This window comes from Phacochoerus africanus, chromosome 2 (assembly GCF_016906955.1).
Source record: "Phacochoerus africanus isolate WHEZ1 chromosome 2, ROS_Pafr_v1, whole genome shotgun sequence".
Taxonomy (NCBI): Eukaryota; Metazoa; Chordata; class Mammalia; order Artiodactyla; family Suidae; genus Phacochoerus; species Phacochoerus africanus.
In genome coordinates this window covers 37,712,313-37,725,176 of record NC_062545.1, presented here as the reverse complement: position 1 = coordinate 37,725,176, position 12,864 = coordinate 37,712,313, and the positions used below count along the sequence as shown (strand labels likewise).

The 12,864-nt window shown below is 43.4% G+C and overlaps 1 protein-coding gene across 1 annotated transcript in view; it reads left to right on the top strand.

The window, feature by feature from the left end:
- The first annotated feature begins 9,736 nt into the window (after positions 1 to 9,736).
- Positions 9,737 to 12,864, top strand: part of TPD52L1 (TPD52 like 1) — a 96,124-nt gene continuing 92,996 nt past the window's right edge. Inside the window, exon 1 of the mRNA XM_047759384.1 lies at positions 9,737 to 10,090. Coding sequence (XP_047615340.1) covers positions 10,072 to 10,090 — 19 coding nt within the window. The 5' untranslated portion in view covers positions 9,737 to 10,071. The remainder of the gene's footprint in view (positions 10,091 to 12,864) is intronic.

Genomic DNA, 12,864 nt, shown 5'->3' with positions numbered 1-12,864 from the left:
TGTGTGTGTGTGTGTGTGTCTGTCTGTCTGTCTGTTTGTCTGTGTATGTGTGTTCATGGCCATACCCACAGCATGCAGAACTTCCCCAGGCTAGGAACTGAATCCCAGCTGCAGCTGCTGCACTGCCCTGTCCTTTCACCACTGCACCAGGCCAGGGATCAAACCCCAGCTTCCACATTGAGATGCAAGCCACTGCAGTCAGATTCTTAATCCACTGCACCATAGCAAGAACTCCAATTTTCTTAATGTTGTCTAACTTGTTTACATATATAAACATAAACATATATATACATGTATATGGTAGAATAAATTTTGAGAAATGCCCTTGGGTTATGGAAAGTTCCTATTTATAAAAACAGTAATAACATGATTACATTTGTGTTTTAGAAAAATCATTGCTAACAGTATGGTGGCTGACAAAAGAACTAAAAGAAACTAGAGCCTGCCAAATGAGTTAGATTATGGCTGAATCACCCATAGTACCTGTAGAAAACATGCCATAATCACTGTAAATGTCATGAGTTTTAAACTGTAAGAGCTAAAAATGGTTTTAGAGCAATACACATTTGAAAGCAATTTTTGCCTTAAAAAAAGAGACATTACATAAAGTAACAGACCTTATTGGAAGGAATGACAGAACCTAAAAGTGCTAAAAAAAGAAAAAAACTGACAGAAGACAGACTTGTTAGAATGATAAAGAAATATCCCATGCCAGGCAGAAATTAGTACAACAGCAAGAAAATCTGAGTAACAGAAAAGAGAGAATCATAATGAAAGAATAAAAGGTATAATAAATGCTCAACAATGACACATAAACTATAGAAAAATTATTTCCTTTTTATTCAAATAATTATACTGTGTCCTTCAAAAGTCTTTTGCTGCTTTTATTGGAAATGACAGGTGTAGGTGGAACACTTTAGCTTATGAAACAGTAGAAATCAATTGTGACTTTTATCGTTATGAGTTATTAGAACCAGAGTGTGTGTGAGTGTGTGTATGTCAGTGCAGGGTAATGTTTCAGCAAAAGTGAGTTGGGCATAAAGAAGAGGTCGAATCTTTTAAAACATAACTCATAAGGTAGAAAGTAAAACTCCTTGAATATTTAAAAGGAGCAAAAAGGGAGGAAAATCTTTTTTTTCCAGAGGATATTGAATTATTCAAACAGTTTGATGGATCTTGTTTGCTCTCAAATTGATTTTATTAACTAGCATTTAGAGTGGCTGTTTCACTCATTTGACATTTATGGGGAATAATTACACATTTTCCTTACTGAACTGGTTTGAAATGTCACTTTGCTTGAGAGTTCCTGCAGCTTGTCAGAGTGTGTTAATTCTCTTCATTTTTCTAGTGAATGTTTTAAATTGTAGACCCAGCTCATGAATAGAGCAGGCTTTTTCTTCCTCTTCTGAAAAAGACAGCTGATTGGTTAACAGATGTCATTGGCTATGCATAAAGTGAAACATCCTGGTACAGACCTAAGTCAATATCTTTAAGAAAAAGCCAACATATTTTTTCCTTCTTTCAAATTCTTCCATTGGTATTATGCAACATTTATTGAATGAAGTCAACCTAGTCAATTAAATTTGGTTATTACTTTATATTTTCACTAAATATTCCCTAATACTATTGCAGAATGAACTGTGGTTTTAATTTTTTTTTTTTAGCTGTTCCCAGGAATGGAGGGAAAGAAAATTATAAGTTGAGGGCAGTCTGGCATCTGTATGAACACTGGCTAAAGAATTTAATCTGGGTTCATAGTTCAGCTCCACTCTTATCAGCTATCTGACCTAAGCTAGTTAAACAATCTAAGACTCAGTTTCTTTGTCTGTAAGATGGATACAAATAATACCCCTATCCAAGGAGATCTGATGTGTGTGTATGATTTATTTCATTATTTTGGCCATCTAAAATCAAATTGTTAATGTTTACTTAAATCACTATTATTATTTTATGGGGTTTTTTTTCAAAATAAAAATTTGAAGGAGTGTCCATCATGGCTCAGTGGCAACAAATCCAACTAGGATCCATGAGGACCTGGGTTTGATCCCTGGCCTCACTCAGTGAGTTTAGGATCCGGTGTTGCCAGGAGCTGTGGTGTAGATCAAAGATGCGGCTCAGTTCTGATGTTGCTATGGCTATGGTGCAGGCTTGCAGCTGCAGCTCCAATTCAACCCCTAGCCTGGGAACTTCCATATGCCGTGGGTACAGCCCTAAAAAGACAAAAAAGGAAAAAAATTTTGAATGTGACCCCTAATGGTATAGATATGAACTGTTTGGCATTCCAGATTTTCCTTGAGTTCCATTTCCTTATCCAACCTTATCTGTAACTAACTCCCAGAATTAACCCTCCATTTCAATGTGACTGTTCTTATTGACGAGTCTTCCTCCACCTGTACTACCTTTACACCTGTGCCCATGCTTTTCTCCTCCCATCACCCCACCAACTACTTCACCACAGAGAGCGATTGTGCCAGTGATCTGCCTACTTGTCCTTGGATGCTGGCCTGACTTTGCTAGTAAACTTGACTGATTCTGAAATTTTCTGATCCCAATCATAATATATAACCTTTCTTGGCAAATACTACTACCATGTTATAAATGATGAAAGATAGCTCAATAAGTTTGCTTTTAATATTCCTTCAGCATTTTTTGGAACAAGCTTTCTTGTTTTAGATAACTTCCACTTCCAGATTCCAGCTGGATCTTCACTTTGAGACGGCTTATCTTCCATTTTCCCAGTCACAACTTGTCAAACACAGGTCCCTAATTCTCTTTTAAGGTATTTGTATATGTATATATGTATATGAATTAGTAGATTACCCATTTGTAAGAACATGTTTGCTTTTTTGTTTGGTTTTTGTTTTCGTGTGTGTGTGTGTGTGTGTGTGTGTGTGTGTGTTTGTCTTTTTTTTGCCTTTCCTAGGGCCACTCCCATGGCATATGGAGGTTCCCAGGCTAGGGGTCGAATCAGAGCTGTAGCCACTGGCCTACGCCACAGTCACAGTAACGCAGGATCCGAGCCGCGTCTGCAACCTACACCACAGCTCAGGGCAACGCCAGATCCTTAACCCACTGAGCAAGGCCGGGGATCGAACCCGCAACCTCATGGTTCCTAGTCGGATTCATTAACCACTGCACCACGACAGGAACTCCAGAACATGGTTGCTTTTTAATAACTGCCTTCAAGTTGTCTAGAAAACTGCCTCGTGGGAAATTTTTAAGCATGAAGATTCAGGAGTAATTTTTGGCAAAGAGCTGTGTTGACGACTCATAAAATTCTCCAGGTAGTTGCCTGTCCACTCTACCCATATATAAGTTGATCCCACCTCAATAGGATAACACTTAAATGTGAGGTCTATTGCTTCTTCAAAGATTAGCAAATAAGGAAAACTAGGAATGAGAAAAACTTGCTTTAATAAATTTACATTTGGCAAATGAAAACTTCACCTCTCTCATTCTCATAATATGATAGACCAGAGACCCTGATACCATCTCGTTAGATAAAAATATAAGCACTCAATGTATATTGACAGTGGGAAATACATTTTAAAAATTTTAATTTTAAGTACATTTTTAAACTTTGAGAACGAGGTAAAGCCTCTCTTAGTTCTTTTTTGGACAATGGCATCTGTTCAGGCAGCAGACAAGAAATGACTGATGACAACAGAAAGAGACAGGAAAATTCCAGAGCAGCTGTGCATGCAAACGATGGGTAAGTATGTCTCCCTGGCCAGGCTCAGAGGGCCTCCCTGTTCCCTGGACCTCACTAGGCCACACAGGGCAAGCGTTTCTATTCATAAAGACCTTAGAGGAAGAGTTAATAGTCATGATTCTCATCTGGGGGAAACTTTGCCCTCCAGAAGACGTTTGGCAATGTCTGGAGACATTTTTGATTGCCACAGTTGAGGAGCTCCTGCTGGCATCTAGTGAGCAAAGGCCAAGGATGTTTCTACACATCCTAAGGCCCAACAAAGAATCAGCAAGTGAGAAATGACAACAGTGCCAAGGTTGAGAAGCCCTGTTTTAAGACTTCAAAGATTAATACATTTAAAATGTATTTTGGAAATTGCTATTGAAAAATGACTCTACTGAAAAAGAATGGATACATAGGTATATGTATGGCTGATTCACTTTGCTGTACAACTGAAATTAACACAACATTGTCAGTCACTTATACGCTAATAAAATTTATTTAAAAAGTGATTCTGTATCTGCTCTAAGATATAGAGGAGTAAGCTTTAGTGTCTGTGCATACTAGACCCTCAAGGTACAGTTAAATAATATATCTCTTTGTAACTGAAAAAAAAATCACCTTTTATCCTCTAAATTCTCTGAACATCCATGGATAATTTATGATCCAGAGAATAGGTCTAGAAATTTTGGAGGAACTTAGAAAAAACAAAATCTGTAGACTAAGAGTTTTTTTTGGTAAAGCATTTTATATGGTAATTTATTGAGAAGTTTGGGGGATAAACATGAACTATTTGTATTTTTTCAATATCGGTTCCCCAACTGGCTGGAGAATGGCTTCCTTACAGGCAGCTGGTCCAGATTCGTTCATTTTAGCATTTTTGGTTAGTAGAACAGCCTTATGTTGGTATATGATCAAATCTCTGCTTCAATCTCAAAGTGTAATCTCTCTTCTCCCCTCTCTTAGCACTGACTAGAAAATCTCTCTTTCTCTCCTCCCACCCCCTGTGTTAGTTGGAGAGTTACAAAGAAAAAGCTAGTCTGATTTTTTTTCCCCCTCTCTCTTTGAGTTGCATTCTTTTAGAAGGGCATAGACTATGCTATGGGAATAAAACCGAATGACTCTGTATTTAACTGGATGAGGTTGTGAGATAACATCGGGCTCCCCTGGGCCCTGGTGGATCCCAGCTGATGGCCTCATGCTGCACTGCTCTGATGCTCACTCACCTCCTGGCTTTCTACTGCAGCAGTGCTGGCAGGATTTCCATCCACTAACCTCCCCTGGCCTCCACAGCCAACTCTCTGGCTGGTGGGCTTGAACGGGAGCCACGCTCCAGTCCTCCTGAGGACTGGAAGTTTTTAGAGATGGGCAAAGACAGTCCTGGCTCCTTCTCAGAGCAGGACCTCACCAAACGCTCCTCACTTCCTTCTTACTCTGCTCAGTGGTGAGATACAGGTGATGCCAGCAAGCCCCTGGCTATACAGGGGTCCCACACAAACACTAACTGCCTCTCCCTTTGGATGAGCATTCTCATGAGCAATTCTGCTGCACCCCTCATCAGCGATTCCACTGCACCTCTTCCTTCTCTTCTGGAGCCTCCAGGGAGCGTGGGCTCCCTAGCTGGTTCTCTCTCCCCTAACTTCCACACCTTACATGGGGCTCAAGGGTATGCCTAGATGTTCGCCTGCATCACCGGAAAGGGTGGAAGACTCAAGGTGACACTCATTCTGTCCTAACATTTCTCCAAACCACCTGGCCATCAACGTTCCCCATGGAGTTGTCAAGGCCAAGTCCTCTTTGCTCTGATGGGAGGAGAGAAAGGCAGGGTTAGACACTCAGACAGACCCATGTCTAAGCTCTCCTTGAAACCTCTCTTCCTTGTTCAACTCCCCTGGTAGAGGCAGAAAGTCCTTTCTTTGCCTGCTCACATTCTTTTTCATTTTTTTCTTTTTAGGTGGCAACTTTTTAATTCAAAAGCTGAAAATTGAGTAACTTTCATCTTTGCTGTGGATCATTTTTAAAACAGTCATTCTCAATGTTGGAAGCACATCAGTATTACCTAGTGAGGTTTCAAAGGTAGATCATCCAAATATCTGGAGAGTGGGGCCCAGGTGTCAGAAAGGTTTAAAAGTCCCCCGTGTGATGTGGATACACATGGGCTGGGAAATACTGCTCTAACCCCTTGAGACAGGAGGGAAAGAACACATTCATTAATAACTCACAGAGCATCCTGCCACAGAATGCAGAAACTTGGGCACAGAGAGGCAAAGAAACTTACCTTGGGTCACACAGCTAGTAATTTACAGAACAGGCATCAAATGGAGCCCCAAAGGCCATGTTTTCCTTCAACATACTAAGTAAAGGTCATGGTCAGAGCAGCATACTTTACCTCTCCTTTCCTATTCCTTTCTCAAATTTCTGTGCGCTGTCCATCTCCCTAGGGAACCCTCAGCACCTAAAATTGCAAGAGACCCAGAACTGGAAGGATCAAGACGGCGGAAGAATAAGACATCGTGCTCACCTTCTCCCAAAAACACATCAAAAAACACAACTCTACATAGAACGATTCACGCATAACGTCTACTGAACGCTGGCAGAAGAACCTAAACCTCCAAAAAGGGCAAGAAACCCTCCACAGAACTGGGTTGAACAAAAGAAAAACAAGAAATTCAGAACTGTTTTAGGCAAGAGAGCTGGGTTCACCTTCCCTCTGGATATTTAAGATTTCCACTGCATCCCCACCTCTGCAGAAAGATCACACTGGAGGAGTGAACCAGGTTTTCATGGGATTAACCAAACACCCACCCACTGATTTCCATATGGAGTAGCTACAGAAACAAAGAAAAAGAGGGTGAAGATGACTGTTTTCCTAAGCTTTGAAGAAGTGAGGCGATTCCCCATCCTAAGTGGTAAGGAAAAGAAAAGCCATAAGCAGAGTCACCCTGGGCTAAGCCCTGATTTGGAGACTAACCCAGCATACCTGGCTCATTGCTTCATCCTTTAAGACTCAGCATCCTCCGAGAAACCTTCCTTTATCTCCTTCCCCATTAGACTGAGATCTCCTTCATCACTCACATGCACACTCAGCTTAACCGTGGCACAGACTTATCATACTGAACTGCTTTCTGAAGCATCTACCTATCCCTCCTTCTCACCAGACCATGAGGTCCCTGGGGGAAAAGGACCTTGCTGCTACCTGTATCCTCAGCATCTAGTACAGACCCCAGAACATAAAAGATATTCAGGAGTTATTTATTCTGAACTATCAATATTTCATTATTTATAAGCAATGATAAAAGACATGAAGAAGGTAATACCATAAAATTTTATAAATCAGAAAAATGAGTCAGAGTTTAGAAGAAGTTTAGGTGACTCAATCTGGAAAGTCATTAACTATTTTTAGCTCCTTTTAACAGCTAGAAGTCAACTCTAACCTGGTGTTTCATTTCCAGGATGGAGAGAACTATGACAATGAAATAGACTCTAAAATTGATTTAATCGCTGATTCTGATTCCTCACTTGGCGCATCCGTGGTCACCATCACCAAGAGCCATTTAAAAGCCCTTTGCTTGATGTTCTGTAGAGCAATTTTAATAGCAATGGTTACAAATCAGGAGCATGGTCCACAAATAACTGATGCTGGAGGGGGTGTGGAGAAAAGGGAACCCTCCTGCACTGTTGGTGGGAATGTAAGCTAGTATAACCACTATGGAGATCAGTGTGGAGATACCTTCGAAATCTATACATAGAACTACCATATGACCCAGCAATCCCACTCTTGGGCATATATCCGGACAAAACTTTCCTTAGAAATGACACATGCACCCACATATTCATTGCTGCACTATTCACAATAGCCAAGACATGGAAACAACCCAAATGTCCATCAACAGACAATTGGATTAGGAAGATGTGGTACAAATACACAATGGAATACTACTCAGCCATAAAAAATAATGAAATAATGCCATTTGCAGTAACATGGATGGAACTAGAGACTCTCACACTGAGTGAAGTAAGTCAGAAAGAAAAAGACAAATACCATATGATATCACTTATATCTGGAATCTAATATAAGGCACAAATGAACCTTTCCACAGAAAAGAAAATCATGGACTTGGAGAATAGACTTGAGGTCGCCAAGGGGGAGGGGGAGGGAGTGGGTGGTTGGGGAGCTTGGGGTTAATAGATACAACCTATTGCCTTTGGAATGGATTAGCACTGAGATCCTGCTGTGTAGCACTGGGAACTATGTTTAGTCACTTATGATGGAACGTGATAATGTGCAAAAATAGAATGCATACATGTATGTGTAACTGGGTCACCATGCTGTACAGTAGAAAAAAATTGTATTGGGGAAATAACTATTAAAAATAATATAAAAAATCAGGAACATCTTCAACATAAAGAAAACCACTGCCGTGTTTATACATGTGCCAGGAAATCATGAATGTTCCTTCTTTCAAGCGAAAATGTAAGACTCCATTAGTATTTTTTAGTCTGTACTCTGAGAATAACTGCACTTTGAGAGAGAAAATAGAACCTCGTGGTTAGTTAATTCTTTGTTCCATAAGTCTTTTTTGAGCTATGAATAGGGCTCTTTGGCAGGAAATATGGGATGTTCAACATAAGACCCATACTCGACCCTGAGACTTGACCATCCAAGAAAGAAAGAAAGAAACCCTGAGAAATACAGCAAATCATTCAAGTCCAAGGTAAATAAATACCACGTTGCATTTTGCATGTGAGATTGTGTAGCTGGGAAGAAGAGGGGGAGATCTATGACAGCTAAAGACCTGAGAATGTGACACAGAAACTGGTATTTCTTAGTCCCTGCCATGTTTTCTAGTCACACTGCCAGGCCAGGAACAGAACTGTTAGTTTCTAGTCTCATCTCTGAAAATGTGACTGCTGCATCAACCTACAGGTTCGGCCCATGGGTTTCAAATTAGGAAATACATAGTTGATTCTTTTACTTGCAGATTCTATATTTGTCAGTTTGCCTCCCTGATAAAATTTATTTGTGACACCGAAATCAATATAGTGCTTTCACGGTCCCTCCCAGACATGGGCAGAGCCCTGAAAAGTTGGGTGGAGAGGCACTTACCTCCCAGCTAAGGTCAAAAACAGCTAAGCTCCAACTACTTGTTTCAATTCTTAGACTATAAATTAAGTGCCCTTCTCACAGACTACAAATAAACAATTTTTGTATGTTTTCGAAGGTGATTTTGCCATTTAAAATGGCCCCAAGCCTAGTGCTAAAGTGTTGTCTGGTATCCTCAGTGCCAGTAGGCAGTACCTGCCTTAGGAAGAAATGCATACATTAAATAAGCTTAATGATGCTGTTGATCCCCAGGAGCTTGACGTTAATGAATTAACAGCATGTATTAAATAACGTATCTTTAAACAGAAACACACATGCAACAAAGTTATGTACTGATCAGTGGACAATAATATTGGGTCCAGAGGGTCAGAGGAACCTGACACTGTTATTTCCACCAGGAGCAATGATTATTAGCTATTGTAAATCCACCCTCCATCCTCTCCCCCAGGGCACTGGCTCACTCTGCAGCAGTGCATGAGTCTTGCCATTGGCCTAGCCAGATCATTCACTATAAACGTTCCCATTAAAAAAGAAAAAAGAAAACTACGAAACTTCCTCTCCAGGATTCCGACACCAGGTGTCAACTGTGGTACTTTCTTTGCCTAGGACAGTAATTCCTATTTGTTGATGATTGATACCCTTTCCCTTGATTTAAAGGTATGCATTATTTTTACTCCACATGCCCCAGTAGTCACAGATTCCAAAGCCACTGGACCACTTGAGTACATAAGTGCCACTGTTTAATGAAATATGTATACTCAGGGCTGTAAATCTAAATGTGTGACTTAGTGCTAGTTGCAGATGATTATGGCTGTTGAGTATCTACACGGACCATGGTGATATCCAAAAGAAAATTGCTTTTATACATTTGGATTACTTCATTGAATAATATAAAATGAATATCAATAAATATATTCTCAAAACAGAGAGACAGAGACAGAGAAGGCACAACCAACTTCAGGCCTGCTTCAGGCATCGTTGGGCGGAGCACGCGCCCTGAGGCCCCAGCGGGCGCCCCCCGCCAGAGGCGCGGAGCGGCCGGCAGGTGGCGCGCAGCAGTGGGGCTCGGTCGCGGCGAGGTCCCGGCCAGGTGGACTGGAAGGGGCGGGGGCAACCAGAAGCGGCCAGCCGAAGCAGCCCCGCGGGCCCCACCCCCTCCACGCGGCGCTTGCGACACGCGTGCGGGGAGAGGAGGCGCCAGCTGCATTCCGAGCTCAGGCACCGCTGCTGTTTCTCCGCCGAGCGTCCCAGTCTCTCAATCCGAAGTCCGGCTACCATGGAGGCTCAGGCACGAGGTGAGTGGTGGCCAATCGCCCTGAGTTGAGGGTCAGGCCCTAGGGCGCACAAAAGCCCTTGCCTTGCATCACCCAACTTTGCTCCCGGACAGAGCGGCTGGGTGACCTCTCCACAGGTCCGCAACTCCGCTTCTACCTGCGCTTGCCAAATAATTCCTGCTCCCCAAACTCTGGATTTGCGGTGGGGTTGGGGACCGGTGAAGGAGACCTTAAGTGGAGGGGACCCTCCGCGGGAAACGCGCCCGCGGAATGCTCTCTTTGCCAGCTAGCCGCCCTCACGCTTGCCCATCCTCGCGGGCGCGCAAAGGACCTGGGGCAGGGTCCAGCGCCCGCGCTTCATTCCCTTTTCCGCCGGGTGCAGGGAGGGTGCGCGGCTTCTCCTGCTCTGAGCGGTGGGTTTGCGTCCAGCAGCTCCCAAGTTCAGGGCTGAGGTGATGGCTCCACGGAGACCTGGGTCTCCCGGCTACTCTAGGGGTTTGCAGCGTGGAGATATGCCTTCCTAGGCCGCGAGAGCATTACCCGCCCGCTGGTCTCCAGCAGCGTTGTGTCCCTGTCTCCCACGGTCAGGGAGCGACCTCTCCCTCCCCAGGCGCGTGGAGCCGCCGGCCGCTGTCTGGCCTGGCCGCCGCGCTCCCAGCTGCTGGGGTCGCCCGCTGGAGGAGACTGAGGCTGTTTCACCGAGCGCAGCCTCGTGTTTTAGGGTCACTCTCGGACTAGGGTTAGGGAATCCCGATGGAATCCTACAAGAAAGGAAGTAAATGGTCGGTGGAAAGAAGCAGAGGTGGGCGGATGTGGAGCAAAAGACTCGTAACATTGACTTTGGAGTCTCTCTTGGGAGCCACGCCAAGAAGGGATGGGACGCGGAGTTCAGCCTTTTTCAGCTTTTAAAGCAATCATTGCCACCCTTCTTCCACACTGCAGTAAATTCCATGATAGCTTTTAAAATAAATAAAAACCTGTTTTTTGGGGGGGGAGGCGGGGGAACGACAGAGGAAGAAGAGGTTCATGACCCTGTGTGGTCACCCTTTAGGGGCCCAAGTGTTCGGCCTGAGAGCTGCTTGGCGGGTGCCTGGGCCTCAAGCCACCCAACAGGTTTGCTGCCAGGATTACAATGGTCTGATCAGTACGAACCATCTTGATTTGTTACCTCAGCCAAGATCCTGTCCACAAAGCTGCCGTTTCCAGTACTCCCCCCCCCCCATTTTCTAATTAGGAAAGGAGAATTCAACCAAGGATGGGGGATTGTTGGTCGGATTCAAAAGCAGAGGTCAGATGGGAGGCCTTCACTCTATGCTGAAGCAGGTGGGGACAACGCTGGAGCTTTCTAACCTTCTTTGCAGATTAGAATTATTATTAGAATTATTTGCAGACCTTAAGTACCGGCTGATCTCAGACCAGTCAAATAGGAATCTCTGGGGCCGGGGCCTGGGCCTGGGTATATCTGAAAGCTTCCCAGGTGACTCTGTTACTCAGTGAGGTGGGAGAAAAACTACAGCAGACAGGAAACAGTCATCAGATTTCTAAAACTACCGATTGGACCCGCTGGTATTATTGATTTGCTTTACTTGTGAGATTTACCTCACAAAGATTCCAGTGCTTTCCTTTGCCAAGCCCTGCGCTAGGAAGAACAAACACAGCCTTGATTTCTGCTTTGTGAAGTTTACAGTAGAGAAAGAGACACATATTCATTTGCTAGTTATTTGATAGGCCTTGAATGTAGGTGATAATCAAACTAGCGGAGTTGATTTACTGTGTCCCTGTTTCTGTTGTTTGTGCTTTGCATGTGTCGACTCATTTCTTCTTCACAAGTCTTATGAGGTAGGTAGTGTAGTCCCCTCCATTCTCCAGAAAGGAAAGCAAAAGATGTAACGTGTTTGTGACATCAAGAGCGTAATGAGGAGTTCCCGTCGTGGCGCAGTGGTTAACGAATCCGACTAGGAACCATGAGGTTGCGGGTTTGGTCCCTGCCCTTGCTCAGTGGGTTAAGGATCCGGCATTGCCGTGAGCTGTGGTGTAGGTTGCAGATGCGGCTCGGATCCCGCGTTGCTGTGGCTCTGGCGTAGGCCGGTGGCTACAGCTCCGATTCGACCCCTAGCCTGGGAACCTCCATATGCTGCGGGAGCGGCCCAAGAAATAGCAACAACAACAACAACAACAACAAAAAGACAAAAAAAAAAAAAAAACGCGTAATGAGTAGCAAAGGTGATGCTGTGAGAGCCCGATCCCCACTCAAGGCTTCCCACTTTCAGAAGAAAGGTAAAACTTAAGTCCCCACCTATCTCTCTTGCGTCTTCTGCTCCTCCTCTCCCTCATAGGAAGCCATCCTCGGGAGACTTGCCTTAGGGTGATGGTTAGCCAGGAGGAGAGAAGTGAACAGATGTAAGAAATACTCAGGAAGAAAAATCAGAATAACTTGATTGGCTATGAAGTGTTGGAGGGGGTATCAAGGATACCTCAACTTAAGACTTTTACAAGTGGATGGATGATGCTTCTTAAATTCTCACCTGCCCAGTACTTTAAATTCTTCACTTTCAGACTTTTTTGTCATTTAAGCAACAGACATATCAAGTTTTTTTAAGAGTAAAATTTATCACAAAATGTTTATAGTTTATATTAAAGGAAAAAATTTTCTGCTTGGCACAATTTTTCTGGCTAAAAGAATTGCCTCTCTTAGATTCTAAGCCAGTCCTGTGGTTTCCTAAGTGCAAGTTTCTGTCACTAGCCCAGTTTATTTTAGAATTAGCTACAGTGGGGATGGCATATCTTTCTGCCTC